This window comes from Periophthalmus magnuspinnatus, chromosome 10 (assembly GCF_009829125.3).
Source record: "Periophthalmus magnuspinnatus isolate fPerMag1 chromosome 10, fPerMag1.2.pri, whole genome shotgun sequence".
NCBI classification, from domain to species: Eukaryota; Metazoa; Chordata; class Actinopteri; order Gobiiformes; family Gobiidae; genus Periophthalmus; species Periophthalmus magnuspinnatus.
In genome coordinates, this window is record NC_047135.1 from 18,604,709 (window position 1) to 18,628,779 (window position 24,071).

Here is a 24,071-nt window from a genome sequence, read left to right on the forward strand (position 1 = left end):
TGCTCCATCGTACCTGATGTTTGGGCGCCACCTCAGGCTTCCTATCGACGTTAATCTGGGGGTTGTGGACAATCAGCCACGTCATGACTTGCAGGGATGGGTTGCGGAACATCATAAAAAGTTGTCTCATGCATATAATTTAGCTCATACGAAAATGACGGGCGCAGCCGGACGTGAAAAGCAATATTACGATCAAAAAGCTAAAGCTAATGCTCTCCTCCCTGGTGAACGGGTTTGGGTACGTGACCGAAACAGACGAGACCAGGGTAAACTGCACAGTTGGTGGCAGCCAGAGCCCCATGTAATTGTGGATTTGGTGGGTGATTCCGGCCTGGTTTATCGTGTGCGACCTGAGAGGGGTGGTAAAGAGAGAACATTGCATCGAAATGCCCTTAAGCCTTGCATTGCTCCTACTAATAATCAGCCTACAGAACAGCGACAAGTTCAGACTCAAGAACTGCCCTTAATGTTTTATTATCCTGTAGTAGATGTAGTACCTGAACCAGCGCCTTCTCGACCTATTCGTACCACTAGAGGGCAGTGCCCCGCTCGTTATAGAGACTGAACAATTGGTCCAGGGACTGGCACCCATTTGGCATGGGGGGGTGTGGGGATGTTGGGCTGTTTTATGTTTAATGTTTTGTGTGGGTTGCGTGTTTTTATTGCATGTTTTTACTGCATGTTGTTTCCCGCATGGTGTGACTTTTAGACTGTTTTATTGAACAGCTCTTGGGGCGTAGCCCCACCCTTTTGGGCCAATCGCAGAGGACGTTGATGCCGGTGCCTTCCTAAATGAACAACAGGTGTGGGCTGTTAGAGGGGGCCGATAAATAGACAGACGCACACGAGGAGGAAAATGGACACACGGGGACACACGAGGGACACGAGACACGGACACACGGGAGACGCACACGGGACACGCTGGACACGCTGGACTAGGCAACAGGTGCAACAGGGGAAAGGGAAAACGTACGGGGGACAAGACGCAGCGCTGACGCGCAGATGAGGACGGCCCGGACACAGCGCAAGCCGCGGGATTGAAGCCGGGCCCTGTGGAGACGGCATCGGGCGATCCGGAGGAGCCGGAGCGCAGTACTGGAGTGACGTAGTGTGCCGGCCTGGAGGAGGCGGGGGACCGGAGGACGGAGCTGACCTACGGCGAATACTAACACTGGACGGCTCTTAAAAGCCGTCCAGCTCGGTGAGTCGGCCGCATGTGGGGTGGGTTGTAACGGGCCTATTGTACCCCCCACTGGCAGTTGTCCTGTCCCTTCCCCGTAGGAACAACCGACGGTCCCGGCCCGGAGGAGCCCAGAGCGTGACCCAGGGCGACGCAGCGCGGCGGCTGGAGGCGGTGCGGACCCGAATGCGTGGACCCGGAGGCGGATTGATATTACCACGGCGTGCACGACTAACACTGGACGGCTCATTGCCGTCCAGCGCGGTGAGTCGGTGACGCCTGGGTTGGGCTGGGGAAAAGATCCTTAGTACAGTCTACTGGTGCCGGTCTGTGTCCTCCCCCACAGGGTCCGCGTGGTGGTGCAGCCTGGAGGGCCTAGGAGTACGAGGGGGACCCCGTCTGCTGTCGTGAGCGCCTGGGCCATAGCGTTTGACCCGTCCCCGGTGGACATTTTACAGGGACGTATTTGTGGCCTTCCGGAAATCCAATTTTCCCTGTGGACATTTTATAAAACATTTTATGTCCCTTTTTTTTAAATCCTTGTCTTAATAAATGGTTATAGAAATACACTGTTGGTTTTAACTCATTGCTCACCCCTGTGACCTGCCGGAATATTAGAATAGAGTCCTAGACTCTTTAACTCTAGGTGGCGTTGTCGGATTAAATTAAAAAGAGTATGACGGAGTATTAACCCTTTCCTAACCCCCCACTCGCCTTACGGCGGCCACGTGACAACTGTAAGTACCACTATAAGTACCACTGTAAGTACCACTGTAAGTACCACTGTACGTACCACTATAAGTACCACTATAAGTACCACTATAAGTACCACTGTAAGTACCACTATTAGTTATACAGTAAGTATCAGTATAAGTGCCAGCTAAGGTACCGCTACGTATCAGTATAATTACCAGCCAAAGTACCACCAAAAGTACCATAGTAACTACCACAGTAACTACCACTGTAAGTACCACCGTAATTACCAGTCAAGTATCTACTAACTACCACCGTAAGTACCCAGTAAGTCCCGGACCATATTTTAAAGTGTTACCGGAATTTGTTACAGTTTGTGAATTATGTCCATTTGAGTTGTACTTTCCTAAAACATTATAGTTTTTGCATGGCGTAGCAACAGTGTAACAGGATGAGTTGTAGCAGGAAAGTAAGCTTCACTCAAGGCTGTGCGTAATTAGGCATTCCTTTTCAATGCATTATGGTAGCGCAATAACTTTGCACAGCAAGGGGAATTCTCATCTTATTTGAGTTTGTGATTTGTGGTACTACTTTGGTACAATTCACAAAACCTGTAAAAAGAAAGGGGAAAGTCATGTTTTTGCACAGCAGTACTCAGCTGTTATGTTTGAATTAGCAGCAGGAGCTCATACATGTCATGAATTGCTTGTACTCTGGAAAAGTTGTTGAAAAATTGTATTTATTTATTTATTAAAAAAAATAATAATAATAAAATTGGAAAAAGACCAAGACTTGTGATGAATGAACCTTTATTGCCCTCGACTCCCGACCTTAAAAAAACACTGTTCTGCGGGAGAAAAGTGGTGCACATTCCTTAGAACTTTGGATCCCTGATGTGTGTCATAAAGGTTTTGGTACACTTCATTGTCCCCATAGGAAATTATGTCCTCTGCATTTGACCCACCCTTCAATGCCACTGGGGCCACCTGTGCCTGGGAACCTACAGTCCCTGACAAAAGTCTTGTTGCTTATCCATTTTGTAGAAACAAAAGCTTATAACCTGATTTTAAATTAATCGATTGGTTTTAGAAATGTCTCATATGAAAGCTAAAACCCTCCCAAATTATGCTCAAGATACTAAAATAAATTAGCTTCACTGAAGAAAGATTTAATGAACACAGAAAGGTCAGATTTTGGCAAGGCAAAAGTCTTGTCGCCTTGTCATATGATGCACCCAATTCTAGATTACAGCCTCACCTGTGATCAGTTACTGATCAATCAATTAGTGGGTGTGTATAAAAAGAACCCCAGCACACCAGACCTTCACATCAACTGCAACTTGACCTCTGACAACATGCCTAAGATCCACCCTGAGACCAAAGCGTTAATTATCAAGAGGCTGAAGAGCAGATTCACTGCTGAGGTGGCTGACACCTTCAATGTGTCTCAGCGTCAAGTACAAAGAATAAGAAAAAGATCTGAAAAGACTGGAGATGTTTTTGACAAGACCAGGTCCGGCAGACCCCGCAAGACAACTGCTCGGGAGAACCGTTTGTTGATTCGAAAATCCAAGGCCAGCCCCTTTTCCACTGCAGCAGAGCTCCACCAGGCCTGGTCACCTCAAGTCCCTGTGTCAACCAGAATAGTTTGTAGAATTATGTCTCGAAATGGCCTCCATGGTCGAATCAGTGCACAGAAACCAGCACTAAACAAAAGGCAATTAAAAAACCGTGTGGCATTTGCCAAGGCCCACAGCCTGCTAAAAGGATGGACACTGGAAAATTGGCAGAAGGTGGATTTCTCAGATGAATCCTCGGTTGAATTACTTCACAGCCGCCGCAAATATTGCAGGAGACCTACTGGAGCCCGCATGGATCCAAGATTTACCCAGAAAACAGTTAAGTTTGGTGGCGGAAAAATCATGGTCTGGGGTTACATCAAATATGGGAGTGTGTGAGACATTTGCAGGGTGGAAGGCAATCTCAGTAGCCTAAAATATCAAGAAGTATTAGCTACCTCTTACATTCCCAACTATAAAAGGGGTCAAATTTTGCAGCAGGATGGTGCTCCATCGCATACTTCTATCTCTACATCAAAGTTCCTCAAGGCGAAGAAGATCTAGGTGCTCCAGGACTGGCCAGCCCAGTCACCAGACATGAACATCATTGAGCATGTCTGGGGTAGAATGAAAGAGGAAGCATAGAAGGCAAAACCAAAGAATCTTGATGAACTCTGGGAGGCATGTAAGACTGCTTTCTTTGCTATTCCTGATGACTTCATCAACAAATTGTATGAATCATTGTCGAACCGCATGGATGCAGTCCTTCAAGCTCATGGAAGTCATACAAGATATTAAATATGGATCTCACAGCACCACTACTTAATTCACTGACGTTATGCAACATATTTTTGTATTTGAAGTAAATTATTTGTTCAGTTTTCTGTAGGCGACAAAACTTCTGTCTTGCCAAAATCTGACCTTTCTGTGTTCATTAAATTATCAATCTTTCTTCAGTAAAGCAAATTTATTTTAGTATATTGAGCATAATTTGGGAGGGTTTTAGCTTTCATATGAGACATTTCTAAGACCAATCGATTAATTTAAAGTCAGGTTATAAGCTTTTGTTTCTACAAAATGGATAAGCGACAAGACTTTTGTCAGGGACTGTATCTTGTGCTAAGCTTGCTCCGGACCACTTTTGGCAAGACAAGTTCATTTGTATGGCACAATTCAAGTAATTCAAAGAGTTTTATTGAATAAGAAAGACATTAAAATCACGATACATACAAATAATCTTCTGATAATTTTTATGCCTTTAACATTAAAAGAGAAGAGTGCAGAATAATAATAATAATAATAATAATAATAATAATAATAATAATAATAATAATAATAATAATAATAATAATAATAATAATAACTTTCAGTCGTATGCACAGGTAAACACAACCATTTGGTACATGTGCCAGAGGAGATGCCTGTCTCACATCTTGAGGAGTTGACCTATTGTGTAAGTTTTGGGTTAATGGAGAAACATGCAAACTAACAGAAAGGCCTGATGACCTGGGAGCTGAACATGAACTTAAACCTGTGGAAGGCTCAGGTTAAGTCAAGAGCAGACACAATGGCCTACCTACTTCATATAATTTACATTGAATCACATGTTCCACAAAGACATGAGGTAGGTTTTACACTGAAGCAGCCCTCTCCATTTGTCCAGACGGGGGACTCGCACAAAGGAGACACACAGCGACCTTATGTGGCTGGATTAAATCCACCACTCAGGGCTTGTGCAAGGTTAGTGTGAATGATGTTAGCACGTTAGTAGTTAGTCAGAACATGCACAGAGAAAGTGCAATGAAAGGGAGGCTTTGCAAAATCTGCAAAGAATGTTCATGTATGTGTAACCCACTTCAGGGTATGTACACATATGGACCTCTAGGTTCGTAGGAGCTGAGATATAGCAACAACAACGGACTCAGTAAATGTAATTAAATGTGAACTTTTAGTTATAAAAAACATTAAAGAAGTGCACAATACAATTTCAAATACATTTACACATTTGGCCCATAAACTAAAATAAAAGTGTCCCATGGGAATTGTTCATTTCCGAAATGTTTCTTTGCAACTTAGATCAATGTTCAAGTCAATAAGTCAGGGGATAGTCAGTCATGGAATGCGTCCGGAGTAGGCTCGTTGGTATTGGTCAGTGGGACTGACACAAATCCTACTACAGGATCCGTTGTATGGGATGATAGGGCTCACGATTCGATTGGGAGGCTCGCCATCAAATGGATGTCATCAACGTCGGTATACACCAAGGTTGGAACATCACTTTTCCAGTGAAGTACAAAAACCTGACCGAGACAACTAACTTGGATGATTCACCAATTTTAAAGTAACTCAGCAATGGTTCTGCCACCTCCAACAGGAGCTTTTCTCTATTTTTTCCAGCAACACGTGAGGGAGAGGCTGTGCTCTGCGCGTAAGGAGCACAGTCAAGCTACCTGCGTGCACTCATACCACTTCCGGTTTCGTCAAAATAAAATTTCCGACTTTCAAAATAAAACCACTACCAAACCAAACACAAAATAAATGTAAAAATACTCATTTTAAAACTATTTAAATATTATTTGGCTCTAACCAGGCGGGTTACATATGAGTTTCAATAAGCTCAGCTGAACTCTCAAATATAAATCAAAAGATGCAAAACCTGTGAAATCAAAGGGTTACTGACATATCAGAGTTGCATTTAGGTTAGATGTACTCTCATACCTGTAAATTAAAGGGTAAATTGTATATTAGAGCAACATTCAAGATCAGCTGTACTCTGAAATATATTATACACAGAACCTGAAAAATCAAAAGGTTAGTCAGAATTGCATTTAGCTTAGCAGTCTGGTAAAAACTCAAACACTGGGACGGAAGACATTTTTGGGCAGCACAGTGGCGCAACAGTTAATGCTGTCAGCACCCAACACTAGAACCAGGATCTTGTTCCCGAGCTGGATGGGGCCTTTCTGTGTGGAGTTTGCATGTTCTTTCAGATTTTCCAACAATAAATCAACAAGCAAAAGCGACCACTCCACAACCTTAACTAGCTACCAGTCCACCAACGACACCAGACAAATACACCATTCAGTGCTTCAGACAGAACAAAACAAGCCAAAAACAACTCCTCACAGACTTAGAACAGCCATAAAACCACAACTACACCACAGCCACATTACTAAACAAACAGACACAGCAGACTTAATGACAGGAAAGGTTGGTGGGTTTTAAGTGTCTTACTGGATTGGGGCAGTGTTGGATCATACTGATTGGAGCATAATTTGTATCACTAGTATAATGATTTGTTGCAGCCATAGCAGTTCCCTTCTCCTGGTGGGAAATTTTGATGAGCTTCCTGCCAACTCGCAAATAGGAAGTAGGTGACTGCACTGGGGTCTGCACCGATGCAAGTTCCAATCCATGCAACAGGCATGTGCACAGATAGGGCACAGGTGATGCTCAAGCACCTGCCCCTTTGACTAAAGTGCCCTCGTGGTCAACACACTATTTTCAGGTTTAACATTTGTCCCATGAAAATGGTAGATGTGTTAAAGTTGTTTTAAACACTCAACAATAAAAGAAAGTCACTGTTGTTTCACTCCCCTCTCTCCTCCCTCTCACTAGCTCATATGCCTGTTGCAGCTTCAGACTCCATGTTTGTCTTAACCTTAACAGCACATAGTGCCAAATCAAAAACTGTAAGAACAGTTTAGAGTCCTCTTATCCATGATGGAGCGAAACAGCTGATGCAATAATATGTATGTAGATTCAAACGTGCAAGGATATCATGTCGATGCATGGCGCATTTTTATGAAAAGATGAGCTGAAATCTCATAAAAAACAACATAACATTTAAGTCTAGGTGTGTGGACAAAAGTTTTAGACTGTGACTGATCTCTGGACCAAACTAGCGGCTGGTCCTGCAGTTGTTCGAAGGAGACACATAAATGATAACACAGGTGCACTGTTCATGGAAATGATACACTTTGAAAATGCCTCATGTTCTAATGTTGATGATTTGTTAAAACTTTGTAAAACTTTGTGTAACTTCGAGTGTTTTGAATGTTCTGGTCACCATTGCCCTGTTGAAGGTTAAAATGGTTAAAGATAAGCAGAAAGCGCCATGGAGGAATGATGACTCAGTCAGGACAGAGAAAAGGGAGTGCCGGAGGGCCAAGCGGGAATGAAGCAAGTCAAAGCTCCAGGTTCATTATGAGATTTACAGAGAAAAGTTGCAAATGTACAACCACAGTTTATATAGAACAAGGCAAAGGTATTTTTCTGACATTATTGGAAGTTGCAGTAACAACTCTCGTGTCCTGTTTGCAACAGTAAACGGATTAACAAACCCCTCAGCTCCACTGCCGTTAGAACTAATTTCCACATCTAAATGCAATGAGTTTGCAGTATTCTTTAATGACAAGATTCAGGGCATTAAAAATGCCATTAATTCCACGACACAAATAACAACCCAGCAGCCACCTAGACACTTAAAGCTGATTCACTTTGCACCTGTAACTGACAAAACTGTCCAAGAGATTGTCACCAGTCTAAGTTCATCTACATGCTGCCTCAATGTGTTACCCACTAAACTTCTAAAGTCTGTGCTCAACAGTTTGCTCACCACTGTCACCACTCACTCACATAGTTAATATGTCACTTCAAGCTGGAACATTCCCAAGCGCTCTGAAAACTGCGGTTATCAAGCCTCTCCTAAAGAAGAGCAGTATTAATGCCACAATATTGAACAATTTTCGACCAATCTCAAATCTGCCATCTTTAGGGCATAGTCCCCCCATACCAACAGCTTATTAAATTCATCCAAATTAAAAACTCCTTTGATGTTTTCCAGTCAGGTTTTAGACCCACCACAGCATTGAGACTGCTCTTATCAAGGTGACAAATGACTGAACACTGATGCAGGCAAAGTCTCAGTCTTGATCCTGTTAGATCTGAGTGCTGCCTTTGACACTGTGGATCATGGGATCCTCTTACAGAGACTAGAGGACTGGGTGGGCATCTCTGGTACGGCACTAAACTGGTTCAAGTCCTATCCAGAAAACAGGGAGTACTTTGTTGAAATTGGAAAATGTGTCTCAGATAAAATGTCCCTGACCTGTGGGGTGCCCCAGGGGTCAGTCCTGGGACCCCTGTTGTTCAATCTCTACATGTTGCCATTAGGCCAGTTAATACGCAGCAATGATGTGTCCTACCACAACTCTGCAGACGACACTCAGATCTATGTCTCACTAGCAGCAGGTGAATATGAACCAGTGGATTCACTCTGCTACTGCATCCAACAGATCATTGTGTGGATGCAAAACAACTTTCTTCAGCTAAACACAAGACCTAAGTCATAGTCTTTGCCCCACAGAAACATAGAGAAAGTGTCAGCAGTCACCTCCAGTCTCTCTCTCTAAAACCTTCAAATCAGACTTGAACTTTAACAGCCACATTAATTCAGTAACATCTGAGGCTTTTTACCATCTAAAAACATTGCAAACATCAAAGGTTTACTGTCAAAGCCAGACGTAGAGAGACTTATCCATGCCTTTGTCTCCAGTAGGTTAGACTACTGTAACGGCCTGCTCACTGGCCTCTCCAAACAAGCCTTAACACAGCTGCAGTACATCCAGAACGCTGCTGCTCAGGTCCTGACTAGAACCAGGAAGTACTTCACACATAAGTCCTGGGCTCAGGTCTCTGCACTGGCTTCCTGTAGCTCAAAGAATAGACTTTAAAGCAGCTCTGCTTGTGTACAAGTCTCTCCATGGCCTAGGACCAAAGAACGTCTCTGACATGTTAGTGCCATATGAACCATCTCACACTCTGAGGATTTCAGGGACCGGCCTACAGTTGGTGCCCAGAATCAGGACTAAACTTGGGGAATCAGCGTTTAAGTTTTATGCAGCTAAAACCTGGAACAGTCTTCCTGAAGAAGTGAGACAGACCTCTACTTTAACAATGTTTAAATCCAGGCTCAAAACAGTTCTGTTTAGCCGTGCATATGACTGAAAGGTTTTTATTCTGCATTCTTTTTTTTTCTTCTGTTTTAATGTTAATTTTATGACGATATTTTGTGATTATTTATGTTTTGCTTTGTGTGATTTTAGTGTCTTTCTTATTCTGTAAAGCACATTGAATTACCTTGTGTACAAATTGTGCTATACAAATAAACTTGCCTTGCCTTGTCTTGCCTTTGTCCACAGCCCAGTGTGTGGCTGCTGCTCAGTGACTGGAGAGCAAGGGCGGAGCACAAGGAAGAAGCAATGGGCTGGGGCTCCACAGAGAACCAAGAGATGAGTCTTTCTAAAATTTAAGTTATGGATAGGTATGGCATAAAAGTAGGCCATTTGTCATAGTCTAATGCACATTTTTTTTGAAATTTGGAGTGGTAGGCTATAACAATGATCCCAGTAGCCTATTCTATAACACCAGAGATTAAAGAAATTGCATACATCTATGCACATAGCTCTGCTGTTAAACCTCAGCAGACACACACCTAAAAGTAATCTGTAAAGAAGCTAAATAACTTTGCCTACTTTTAAGTTCATTTTAAGCAATGTGGAAAAGTGCCATTTTTATTGGTTGCACACCAGCCCAACAAAATATCTGTGCATCCCTGCAATGTCCGTGCATCCAACCACCTCCATCACAACCTCACAAGCACACAAGCCAGAGGCTCCATCCCTAACAGAGGCAGCAGCAGCCAAGGTTTGATGTGGGATTACAGTCTAAAACATGAAGCTAGTTCCCTTAAAAACAATCTGAAAATCCTCACAACAATAGGCTTAAAAACACAGGCTCCACACAGACACTGTAATAATCTGTCCACACTCCCACACACGGCTATTGTTCCACTGACAGGGCGATATCTGAGTGACCGCCCCCCTCACAGACAGCTCGAGCAGAGACAGCACATGGCCCCTCTCTGCTGCTGCGGCTTTTCAGCTGGTCTTTGGGTTGGCTCGGGGTCGTCTGTTACGTTAAGGGTTAGTGGTGTAGTATAATGTGTATGTATATATATATATATATATATATATATATATATATATATATATATATATATATATATATATATATATATATATATATATAAACTGTACTGGCATGTACACTGCCTGGCCAAAAAAAAGTTGCCACCTGGATTTAACTAAGCAAATAGGTACAAGCTTCCTCCAGTTGGTCAGGTCTAGATTCAGCAACAGTCTGTGCTCAAAGAATGAGGTCAGCTGACACCTGAATATACTGAATGACCAGGTTATTTCATCAATGGATCTTTTCCTCCCTGATGGCACAGGCATATTCCAAGATGACAATGCCAGGATTCATCAGGCTTAAATTGTGACAGAGTGTTTCAGGAGCATGAGACATCATTTTCACACATGGATTGTCCACCACAGAGTCCAGACCTTAACCCCATTGAGAATCTTTGGGATGTGCTGGAGAAGGCTTTGTGCAGTGGTCAGACTCGACCATCATCGATGCAAGATCTTGGTGAAAAATGTATGCAACACTGGATGGAAATAAATCTTGTGACATTGCAGAAGCTTATCGAAACAATGCCACAGCGAATATGTGCCGTAATCAAAGCTAAAGGTCCAACAAAATATTGGAGTGTGTGACTTTTTTTTTTTTTGCCAAGGTGTGGGTAATATGGTATGTATGTGGCTGTGACCATCTTTGTCCTGCAGGGGCCACTGTTTGCCTATCTAGCGCAGACATGAGATAAAGTGTAATGACACTTCCTACCTGCTGATGTCACCCACGCTCTACTCTCTAATTCTCTGGACTGTCAGTGCACAGAGCTGTCGGGGAAGAAAATGTTAAGGTATCTGAATGAACTTAGGAAGAAAGGAAGGAAGACAGGCAGAAAGGAAGGAAGGAAGAAAAATATTTTTTAGAGCCTAACTTCACACAACATACATTTCAAAATATCTATACAAGGGTCAAAAGAAATAAAAAAATGCTAATCCCACCCCAAGTCTGACCCAGCAAGAGTGATGGGAAGAATTCTGTATTTAGTCACAAAATACCTGTGTTAAAATCCATAGTAATAAAATCCATAATATTGCATACTTTGCTCAATCACCACTATACTCTCTCTAGAATACAAGTATACCTAGAATACTTTCATATTGAGCTGTATTATCATTCTGTAAAATGCATTTCTTTGTCACTATTTAGAGACACAATAGGGCATAGCAACGCACTACTATAGCTGTGTTTCTATTTTCTTAGTACTGTCTTGTATTTAAAAATGTAATGCCACCAGATGAAAGAGTAACTGTACATTAATGCTGCTCGGGATGTGCACTGTAACTGAGCAGAGGTGGGCAGTTTTGCAAAATTTTACTTGACTCATTGTAACGTTACTTGAAAATATTACTCAAGCCAAAGTACAAAGTAGTGATCCAAAAAATTAAAAGTGTAAAATGTACCACTCAAGTAAGAGTAACTGTTCAAATCATTTCATATCATCAACATTAAGCTTTTGTCAACTTTTGTCGACTTACTCACAGTGGGACAAGTAACCACAACTTTTACTCGAGTAAGAGTACTGTTACACTGTACAATACATGACTCCATATACTACCCACTACCCACCTCTGTTTAGTGAAATATAATGAAAGGCTTACGAACATTGTGATCATTTTATTAGTGCACGGTCTGCGGCCCACACTGTACCACAAAGACATGTGTATATTCATATTACTGCAGGATATCATAGAGACAAATACAAAAGAATGACAATACAAAACAGTACAGCGAATGTCGTCTGAGCTCTCAAAGTTCATCCACCTGCCCCCACATGCTCCCATAGAAAAATAGACTCTATATACACTTTTATAAATATACGTTTAAAAATGTATTTTTAAAATACAAAGATAAATACAGTCACAGAGTGTACATTGTGTACAAAACAACAATTACAAACAGTTTTTGGATATTAGCATTCACAAAACACATTACATCAGAAATGCAACTTTATCGACACTTGCAGGTCACATTTTAGTCTTTCTCTTTGAGGCTCCACACCTATGGGTTTATTTAAAATGCTTTCATTCCATCATGGAGAGTGTGCTCTTATATTTACCCACAATGCATAACAAGAGCCTGCTGCATTCATGTGCCCTCCTCAGTCACATAATGTGTCCAGCGGGGGGCACCAGGACTGACTGGGATCATACTAAAGGGAAATGTCTCCAAGTGGTTTGGTTAAGTTTTATAAACACATTCAGAGTCATTGTCTATGTTATTTCATAAAATAGATATACACAGAAGAATTATAAATAACTTATAAATAACATTTAAAAAATCAGCAAATAAAGATTATACATCAAATAATAAATGATTATCTAACACAATAATATCACTGGGGAGTACGAGGGGCACCTAAATGCAGCATCAGCTCTGACAAAACACAATGTATCACTTCATCCACATAATTCTATAAACCATAGTTTTAAATGAAACCCATGAGGTGGACACGCTGGAGATATAGCCTCAGCTTCTTCCCCCCACTAACGTAGAGTAACATTAGAAAGGGACGGCGCTAGCTCTGCTGGGGGCAGGGCTAGCTCTGTTTGGGGTGGGGCTAGCTCTGGCGCACGTCCTGTAAGAGTTTGTTGATCTCGGCGACCAGCTCGCTGGCGTCCACCAGCTCATGCCTGCTGTCGCTGCGTTTGCCCTGCAGGTGGCCCAGTACTGAGTCAAAGTCGTCCTCCTCGTAGTTCTCTGGGATCTCCTCCATGGCTGGCAGCCATTTGGCGGGGGGTCCGGGTAGGGGCACGGGGATGGGCACCACAGACGGGGTGGGTGTGAGCTGCAGAGCCGGGCTCAGAGCTGTGAGCAGGGGGGTGCTGTGGGCCTTGGAGCTGCTATTATTCGGGGGGCAGTGTTTGGGCTGGGAGCCCAGCTTGGTGCTGGGTTTGAGGGTGTGATAAGCCCCAGGCTGAGGGTGGCCCATACTGGGGTTCTGGAAATGTGTGTTGGCGGCCCAGGCCGCTACCCCCTGCTGGTGCACCGAGGGACTGGCTTTGCCCGGCAGGTGCCCCCTCCTGCGGTCCAGGGACCCGGTCAGAGGCACCCCCACCCCACTCAGACTGGTAGCTCGCTGGGTCTCGTTCACCTGGACATAGGCATCCAGGCCCTGGGGCAGCAGTCTCTGGAACACACTGCTCATCTCAGAGAGCAGAGAGGAAGTACCACACACATCGTCGTCCCGAAGAGCTACTGCACCACCCTCGCACCCCTCCTCTCCCTCCTCCCCGCTCACGTCTTTACCGAAAGTGGAGAAGCTTTGGTTTCGTGATCCGTTGTCGGTACAGGGCACAGGGGCAGATTCCTGGGGCAGGTCTGTTGGCTGTCGAGCCTCCTCTCCAGGGATGTACAGGTTACTCCTGTAGTCAGAGGAGGAGGAGGCGGGGGAGGCCAGGGGGGGCATCCAGCACTGGTCTGAGTGTCCCAGGACCCTGCACTCATCGGTGCACAGCCTCATGCCTGTGGAGACAACAGGAGTTACAGTCAGTGAAATAATGAACACCTAGGCAGAAGCAGCCTGCTCTAAAAGCTTGAGTTTCTTTCTCTTTCAAGTCGATCTTTTCCATATTAAATCTTCAAATAGAAAGTCTCTGAAGAATAAATTAGTCAAATCAAATATGCCATCTTAAAGCGTTCATTAGAGCTGCTGCACTTGGCCTGTACTGGGACTTCATTAGGAGCTCATTAACATGAAAGGAGCATTTATAATACATGTGAGAGCAGATGAAGTACAGTGTGGGGGCCATCGGATAAAAGCCCAAAAATAAAAGATTTAAGGCTGAGGATTTGTGCTGAAACGGGACTTGTCAACATCGCGGTGAATGCTCCTGCATGTGGAACAGTCGGCTGCCTGAGCTCCATCACGCTAGAATCCTCCGTGTAATATTTGTTAAAAGTTTGAATCAAATGTGACAGGACTGTGACATCATCAAAGAGCGCCGATCCAGAGCCACAGGAGTGAGGCGTCCCTTGTTTGATGTGCTGTCTCATCTGCTCAGAGGGAGGCTGCTCTGCTGGTTCCTCTTTCTCTATGCACAGAACTGGGACACACTTCGAAACACTGGGTTTATCTGGCTCATTTGATCTGAGATAAACTGCCCTGATTCAACTGTCCACATAAAAAAGTGGGACAAAGCTGAGACTAAACCCCAAAACTAAAGCCATTATGTAACTTTCATGGTGAGGGTCTACTACCTCCTTGTCTTTTTGGACATGGTATTGCTTTGCCTGGAATGTTCCACAGTATGACATTAACCATATCTTGTTTGAAAGTACCTTGAAAAACATTGTTTCTCTGAGCGGGCTTGCCTATCCACAGATCTAACTAGTAACTTGCTTAAGTAGTTCCGTCTGATTATATCCATTGAGGTAGATTAAATTGCTGTGATCAGAATGTACTGTGTAACATTCTGATCACAGCAATAGCATCACCATGGAAACAAGCAAGTGGCACACCCTTCAAAAGTTATACAGTTCCTCTTTATTTAAACCTGGATCAGTCCAAGACCAAACCAGAATGAATGATGAAATACCTCAAACTACACAGTTTAGTTTCATTCACACATGTTTGAATAATCCTGCATTATTAGTCTGTAACATCTCCAAAGCTCAAAATGCTCTGTTCCACCTTGTGATGTCATGCAGTTGTAGTTTTCAAGTGAACAGCTCCTTTTACCTTTTGTTTAGTAGAGATTGGCAATTCCAGGGCTGAAATGATTCTAGTGAAGCTGTATGGAGTTAAAAACACCGTGGAGCACTTCCTGTATCACCACATGATGACACCACAAGGTGGAACAGAGTGTTTTCTGTTTGAGAGAAGAACTCAGCCTAAATATTGTTTGTATTGATTGATTGTGTGTGTTAAACATGTGTGAATGAAATAAACCACTACACCAGGTATGTTTTTGATGAAGAAACAACATTAGAACAGAAAAAAGTCCCATGTAAGCCCTTTAAACTGAGATTGCAAGTTGACACGTTTCCTGGCCTCCTCGTCACTGACATGGAGAGTAATGACGGGCTGTGGCTAAGCGCTGGTGGCAGGCGGCGGTAGAAAGGTGAGCACCAGATGTAATTACGCTCTCTGGGCTTTAATCAACTGTGCAATCTGAAGTCCCGTCGCCCTGGCAACCACTCGACACATGGCAATTAACTGGCTCCTTTTCATCAGAGGCGCGGCGTTGGGAGCTCTCCGAGTGACAGCTAAAAAGGTAGACAGCGCAAAGCATCTAACGAGCCCCACGCCAACGCCGACACCAGGGCTGTAATTGGAGCTAGCCGTGGTGACGAGCGATGCCACAAATGCTAAAACTGGACATGTAGGCCTGTCGCGATAATTACCATTGATACTTTGCAGCTGATGTCATCAACATTCCCTAGGGGTGTGATGCTAACTGTAGGCACTGCTCTGTCTGGAGCTCTGTTAGTCAGGTTAGACTTTAATCTGAATTTATTTTAACACAGTCTGACCAGAAATAACTGACTTAGCTGAAACTATAACTGGTGAACTGATTTGTGCTGTTGAATAAGTCCCTCTCGAATAACATTACAGTTACAAGCTAGTTAGCATTAGCCAATAGTTTTTCAGTTAGCCACTCTCACCTTTTTGTCGAAAATCAAACAACTAAACCATAAACACTACTGAAAATGTGTTGTTTAAATCCATTTTGTCTTTTGTCTTGTGTTTTCAGACTACCTTTAAACTTTTTTGGCTGTATTTCCTCACCATGGTAACCAGTCACCAAGGTAACTTCTGAGCGTTCCGATGTATCTTTATTGATTTTTCTTTCAATAAATAAAACCTGGAACAATTTTGTGACTGAATATGTATCTTGTGAACAATTTCTTTATAAAGGTGGAGAGATTTTGTGTATTTTTGTTGTAATACAATAACATTTGACCTGTAAAAGGTTGCATAAGTGACTACTATGTGTTGCAGCTCATGACTTTTAATGATACTGTCTATTTAAAAATGTTTTTAGGATTATCCTCCACTGCTATTGTGTCAGAGGCTTAAAGTGGTTTCAAAATCATCATTTATTGCAGTATATCTCTGTATCTCTGCATGATATCATGCTTCAAAATATGTTATTGTGACAGGCCTTTAGACACCTGCATGGTCTAGAGATGTGGTCTAGAGACGTTTGGTTTCACAGCCAATCCCTGATCAGAATATGAAGCAGCCAGGTTCCACACACGCACACACACACATTAGTCTGCCCAGAGACAAAGCTACTATACCAGGCAGACACTCAGGGTACACTGTGAATGTGTCAACCACGTTTCCTTGTCTGTGATGACACGATACTAAAATTTCAAACTCTCTCTCGTAATATTTTGCATGTATTCAATTACACGTTTTGCTTGTATTGCTCAAAATACCTTGAAAATCATGTATCACTGTGAGTGGGGTCATCTTTACACAGATCTGACCTATAACTTGGTCAGGAGGTGTCACCAACTTGCCTGAAAATACTGTGGAACATTTTAGGAAAGCAGTAACATCCCCATGGAGACTACCAAGTATCTACCAGAAAGGTTCCCCAGTGCACTCTTAAAAAAGGCATAATTTGCTTGTATATAGTTATAATCTGACACCTGTGGATCATTATGTTATAAACTGCACATTTGAAATAGCAATGTTAATCTAAAACAACTTGATAAAATTATCAAGTGTGCTGACTTCCACATTAGAAAATTACAGAGCCCAATGGGAGGTGATAAGCATCATCACAACAAAGAGCCTCATTCTGTCGGCCCCTCTTATGGATAGCTATACATAGCGTGTACATAGCGTGGCAATGGAAAACAGGTTGATCGACAATATGGCTTCTTGAAAATGAGCAATTAAAGTGTTCAAACTGGCACGAGTCACTCCAAGTACAACTTTGGAGGTCGTTGAGCAGAAACAACTATAACATGTTAAAAGCTCTGAAAAGCCGACTTTGCATAACAGATCTGCTTTAAGTCATTTGACCTGATAGAAGGTCATTGTTTTGGTGAGTTCAGGAGTGAATGGTGGACAGGAGACATGGTCGCTATAGGTTACGTCATCTCCGTGCATGACAGGAGGGAGTGTGCCGTACCTGCATGCGGTCTGTGTGGTCCGTCGTGCCCGTAGGTCTCTGTGAAGCCCTCCCCGAGCAGCCTCTCCATGGGCGACTCCCGGCCTGGGTCGTAGTCACTGTCCCCAGCCTCGCTGTCCCCACGCCCACTGTCCTTCAGGCTGAACTTATCCATCTCATTCAGGGCATATCTGCTCACAACCACAGACATAAAAGAGGGGATACACTTGGGGTATAAATTGCTAATATTTAGATCACCATGTTACTTTTTATTGTTTTGAAAATGCTAAATTGGCTGTATTTACTCCAGTACAACCACTGTGTGTTCCGCTGATGAAGCTACTGCAGATCGCATCAGGTTTGTAAAGCTATAATGTACTGTTTTATATCACACTTTTATATATTTATGGAAAATTGTCATGAGGGAGCATGAGTGACGTAGTCTTGTGGGGGGAGCATTGGACAAACAGCTAACCATAAGAAGCTGAGAGAGATCACTAGATTACTCAAACCTTCATAGATGACATCTAAAACCTCTTCACGCACGATTTTGATGAGGGAGCAATGTTAAAACCCCCACCCTGAACCACCACCTTAACGTGGTGGAGGGGTTTGAGCACCCGAATGATGCTGGGAGCTATGCTGTCGGGGGCATCATGCCCCTGGTATGGTCACCCATGGCAAACAGGTCCAGGTCAGACTAAGAGCAGTTCAGAAGCCTCACATGACACAGTGTGGGCTGCTGACCTCAACTGGGGATGTTGGGAGGAGGAGGAGGCCCCAGTGAAGACCCAAGACACACTGGAGGGACTATGTCTCTCGGCTGGCCTGGGAACGCCTTGAGGTCCCACCAGAGGAGCTGGAGGACGTGTCCGGGGTGAGGGAAGTCTGAGAGTCCCTGCTTAGACTGCTGCCCCCGCAACCCGGCCCCGGATAAGTGGAAGAAAATGGATGGATGGAACAATGTTAACAATGTTGGCCCCACCGACATGATTTTTACACAGGACCCAGAATTTGGTGCTACACCGATGCACGTCTTATCTTAGCAGAGCAGCAGACAGGGTGCAGAGAGAGGGCTTTACATACGATTATGCAAATGTGTGAAGGAGCACATACGACTCGCACTGTTTACTCTGCTGTAGTGCTTCTCAAACTGTGAGGCGCGGGTCACTGCTATGTGGAGTCTTTGTCTTCTGCAGTTCAAGTCCTGGTTTAGTCCTGGTTTCCACCTGGTCTGTGTGGTACTGCTTTTTAGACTTGAGTTTAAACTGGGTTAAGACTTGTGGCTGTCCTGGTTTATACCTGGTCTGTGTGGTACTGCTGGTTCATATCTGGTTATTAGACTTGAGTTTAAACTGGGTGAAGACTTGTGGCTGTCCTGGTTTATACCTGGTCTGTGTGGTAGTGCTGGTTTATATCTGTTTTTTAGACTTGAGTTTAAACTGGGTTAAGACTTGTGGCTGTCCTGGTTTATACCTGGTTTAGAATTGTACTAACCTTGATATAGTCTTGCAGTAGTTCTGATTAGTCTTATGATATTCTTAGTTTAGACCTGGTTTAGTCTTGTGATAGCCTTGGTTTGGACCTGGTTTAGTCCTGGTATGGATCTGGTTTAGTCTTGTGGTAGTCCTGGTTTAGAACTGGTTTAGTCTTGTGGTAGTCCTGGTTTTGACCTGGTTTAATCTTGTGGTTGTCCTTGTTTAGACCTGGTTTAGTATGGTGGTAGTCCTGGTTTTGACCTGGTTTAATCTTGTGGCAGTCCTTGTTTAGACCTGGTATAGTTCTGGTTTAGACCTGGTTTAGTTTTGGTTTAGACGTTGTCTAGTCTTTTGATAGTCCTAGTTTAGACACGGTTTATTTTTGTGATAGTCCTGGTTTAGACCTGGTTTAATTCTGGTTTAGACCTGGTTTAGTCTTGTGGTAGTCCTGGTTTAGACCTGGTTTAGTTCTGGTTTAGACGTTGTTTAGTCTTGTGATAGTCCTTGTTTAGACCCGGTTTATTTTTGTGGTAGTCCTGGTTTAGACCTGGTTTAATTCTGGTTTAGACCTGGTTTAGTCTTGTGATAGTCCTGGTTTAGTTCTGGTTTAGACATTGTTTAGTGTTGTGATAGTCCTAGTTTAGACCCAGTTTATTTTTGTGGTAGTCCTGGTTTAGACCTGGTTTAGTTCTGGTTTAGACCTGGTTTAGTCCTGGTTTAGACCTGGTTTAGTTCTGGTTTAGACCTGGTTTAGTCCTGGTTTAGACCTGGTTTAGTTCTGGTTTAGACGTTGTTTAGTCTTGTGATAGTCCTAGTTTAGACCAGGTTTATTTTTGTGATAGTCCTGGTTTAGTTCTGGTTTAGTCCTGGTTTAGACCTGGTTTAGTCCTGGTTTAGGCCTGGTTTAGTTCTGGTTTAGACCTGGTTTAGTTCTGGTTTAGACCTGGTTTAGTCTTGTGGTAGTCCTGGTTTAGACCTGGTATAGTTCTGGTTTAGACCTAGTTTAGTCCTGGTTTAGACCTGGTTTAGTCCTGGTTTAGACCTGGTTTAGTTCTGGTTTAGACCTGGTTTAGTCTTGTGGTAGTCCTGGTTTAGACCTGGTATAGTTCTGGTTTAGACGTTATTTAGTCTTGTGATAGTCCTAGAATGTGTATTGTTTAGTTGGTATGTGTATATACATATATCTATGTTGTGGTAGTTGTGTATCTGTGTATATATGTATATCTATGTTGTGGTATTTGTGTATCTGTGTATATACGTATGTCTATGTTGTGGTAGTTGTGTATCTGTGTATAGACGTATGTCTATGTTGTGGTAGTTGTGTATCTGTGTATAGACGTATGTCTATGTTGTGGTAGTTGTGTATCTGTGTATAGACGTTTGTCTATGTTGTGGTAGTTGTGTATCTGTGTATATTCGTATATTTATGTTGTGGTAGTATATATCTGTTCTTACCTGTAGCTGCGTGTGTACTTGTTGCCGCGGAAACTTGGCCGGGGCTGGTACTGGCCCTGATGGAGCATGGACAGAAGCTGTGAGACTTGCTACAGTCCAGAAACAGACACACAAACACAGGGACAAAAATAAAGGAAGAAAATGAGGAGGGGATGAATGGAGCACACGGCACACTGCACAGGACAATGGGGGGAGGGTGATGTGAGTATGGCACAGCAAACAGCAACTCAAAACATGCACAAACACAGAGAAATACTACAGATACTACACACTTTGTCAGACCTCATCATTTTTATAACTCAGTGCATGTGACTGTAATGGAATTGACCAAATTTGGACTTCTCAAAATGGCTTCCCTTCAAATGGTTCATGAAGTCTCAGTTCTAGTGTCTGGAAATCTATATTGTTTAGTAGTACGTTAAAGTCAACAGTTTGTGAGCTATATAAGGATATAGCATAATGTTTGGGCAATATTTAAATCTGCATGCATTGTTCAAACTCTCAGACTAAAGCCAGCCTGGATGTTTTCTTACCTCCACCGGGGGCGTGGCATGGGCCAGCTCTAGAGCGAAGTTCTCCGGCACATGATTGGAGGAGATGGTGACCAGGCTGTTGAGAGACTGTCGGCTATGGTGGCTCTGGTGGCTCCCGAGGGTGCCACGGTCGGGTGTGGGTGAGGCAGAGGGGGAGCGTGGGTGGGCTCTGACGGGCAGGGTGCCATTGACCGTGGGCACCAGGGTGATGTCAGTCTTGTGAATTTGCCGTGCTGGTTTCTTGGGGTGGTTCTGGTAACTGCTCTCTGCCATGCGGCAGTTGTAGTTGTGCCGGGAATCCTTCTTCTCACGGCTGCACCTGGCTGTGGCAAACATGACCATGACCACCAGCAGCAGGGCACACACGGCCCCCAGCGAGATAATGACGATGAGGGACAGGTCCAAAGAGGCCTGCCCAGAGCCAGGGGGATAAAGCGGGGAGAGCACCTCCATTGTCTCCTGCAGCCCCAGCCTCAGCAACGCCCACGTTGTCAACCGGGCTGTGCCTCTGTCCTGGACCTCCACACGGATCTCCACCACATCCCGAGTGACCTGCTCCAGGCTGGCATTGGTTCGGAGCTCACAGCGGCGGGGGTCCATGATGAAGAGCCCCTCCTCATTGCCGGACACGATAGAGCACCTGAGCTCTCCATTGGCGCCCGCATCCCTGTCGCTGACCTTCATGGCGGTGACCAGCTGTCCCGGGGAGGCATACCGCCACACCGCCAGCTCGGCTGTGTGGTTCCTGAGGGCAGGGGATAAGATGACCGGGGCGTTGTCGTTCTCATCCAGCACAGTCAGCAGCACTGTGGTGTTGGTGGAGAGCGGGGGGTTCCCTCCATCCTTGGCCTGCACTGTGAAGGCGATACGGCTCACGTCCTCGTGGTCAAAGCTTCTCAGAGCATAGATGGCTCCATTAGAGGGGTCGATGGTGACGTAGGTGGAGATAGGACTTCCCTGGATGAGCACATCGATGACACTGTACGTCACCTGTCCATTTGTTCCTAAGTCTGGGTCAGAGGCCACCACAGTCATGAGGTAGGCCCCCGGGGAGTTGTTCTCAGACTTGAACACCTCGTATCTATTTTTCTCAAAGTGCGGGGGGTTGTCGTTCTCATCCAGCACCTGCACCGTGAAGTGTTTGATCGTGGACAGACTGGGAGAGCCCCTGTCCTCTGCGATGACTGTCAGGCTGTACTCAGACCTCTTCTCTCGGTCCAGAGACACGTTGGTGAGGATCATGTAGTTCTTCTCGTAGGTCTTCTGCAGCCTGAAGTGTCCGTGCCCGTGAAGCCTGCACACCACCTCCCCGTTCAGCCCAGCGTCACTGTCATCCACTCTGACCAGCGCGATGAACGTGTCCACGGGAGCACCCTCAGAAATGTACGCCACCTCCTCCTTCCCCGGGGTCATCAGGTTTATGTTGATCTCCGGCTTGTTGTCATTCACGTCCGCTACTTTCACCACAATTTTACACAATCCCGGGATGGAGTTAGGTCCCATGTCCTGCGCCTGCACGTCCAGCTCATAAGACGCAGTGTTTTCATAGTCCACTTTTTTGATCAGGGTGATGTGTCCTGTTTCTGGGTTGATTTTAAACGTCTCCAGGATCTTTGGGGACACGTGACTGCTGAACGAGTAGACGATTTTTCCATTCGTGCCCTCGTCTGGGTCCGTGGCGTTTAAGTCGATTATAAGTGTCCCGAGGGGAGAGTTCTCCAGTAGATTTAAGACGTAGGCCTGCTCGTCAAAAGCGGGACTATTGTCATTGGAGTCGGAGATGCTGATTTTGAGGAGGGTCGATCCGGACTTGGGGGGCACGCCGTTGTCCGAGGCCGTGAGGAGGAGTTGGTAACCGGACTGCGACTCCCGGTCAAGCTCCCGCATTACTACCAGCTCCGCGTACTTGGCTCCGTCTGTCCTCGTCCTCACCTCGATCTTGAAGAAGTTGTTGGGCGCCAGGGAGTACGTGTGCAGCGCGTTGTCCCCCACGTCCGGATCCACGGCCCCGTCCAGCGGCATGCGCGTGCCCACTGACGCGCTCTCGGAGATCTCGATGGGCACGATGGCGCGTGAAAAGTGCGGGGAGTTATCGTTAATGTCCAGCACCTCGACCTCCACGTGGAACAGCTGCAGGTACTCCGTGGGCAACGTCACCACGTCGAATTCAATAGTGCAGTTTAGGTTTTTCTCACACAGTTTCTCGCGGTCGATTTTGGCTCCGATGCTGATCTCCCCGTCCTCCTCTCTCACCGAAAGAAACTGCGTGCTCCCTCTTTGCATGGCACGGAAACGAAAGCTCAGCGAACCGGGCAGTTTAGCCAAGACCCCAGCAACATCCTCCTTTAAGCGCGCGATCACCGTGCCCACCCTCTGCTCCTCGTAAACTTTATATTTCAAAGTCTTCCCGTGCGCCACTCCGCAGACAACAGCCGCGAGGAGCAGTAGTTTGCACAAAAACATATCTCCTCTGCGTTGTTTCGATGTTGCGCCCATCCTATCCTCTTTTCGTGGCTCCCAGACAGTCTAATCTTCTAACAAGTCTGGCATTACTACGGTGGTCCACTCCGCGTCTCGATTAAAATCCAAACAAAACGGACTCACTACGAAATAAATATGAAATAAATAAATAAATGTAACTAAAAAGGTCCAGTCTTGAGCGACAAACAGTTGCGCCTGTTCGCGCGCTGAGTGAGAGTGCGTCTGGAGGAAGAAAGGGCGCTGCTTTCTCCAGGTCTTTGTCGTGGGGAGAGAGAGAGAGAGAGAGAGAGAGAGAGAGAGAGAACCGAGGGGGAAGGGGTCGCTCAAGCACCCCTCCCTCCCAATTCCCTGCTCCCGTCTCCTTTTACAAAAAACAACTTCTCCCCTCCCCTCTTCCCATCTCCAGAATCTGCCAGGAGCTGGGGGCAGAAGGCGCATGGAGAGAACGACACCCCGAGCGGCTACAATTCAAAGCGTGGCGCAACAATGGAATGATTTGGGTCTCCGGTTTGACCTGAGGCAGACGTGCATTGTTATGGTTTTGAATCCGCAGCGTGTGCCGACGTCATGCCTCTTTTGTGCTATGCGTAA

At 44.9% G+C, this 24,071-nt stretch overlaps 1 protein-coding gene across 2 annotated transcripts; it reads right to left on the reverse strand.

The window, feature by feature from the left end:
• Positions 1–12,043: 12,043 nt before the first annotated feature.
• Positions 12,044–23,701, reverse strand: pcdh18b (protocadherin 18b). Of its 2 annotated transcripts, none has more exons than XM_033974413.2 (4): positions 21,000–23,701; positions 20,467–20,522; positions 17,555–17,724; positions 12,044–13,928 (listed from the first exon to the last, which is right to left on the reverse strand). In XM_033974413.2, exons 1-4 carry the CDS (start codon positions 23,493–23,495, stop codon positions 13,024–13,026), a joined length of 3,627 nt encoding a protein of 1,208 aa, XP_033830304.1. In that variant the 5' UTR covers positions 23,496–23,701; the 3' UTR covers positions 12,044–13,023. The 2 variants fall into 2 exon arrangements, with proteins under 2 accessions (XP_033830304.1, XP_033830303.1); XM_033974412.2 differs by having other exon boundaries at positions 20,467–20,555.
• Positions 23,702–24,071: the final 370 nt, after the last annotated feature.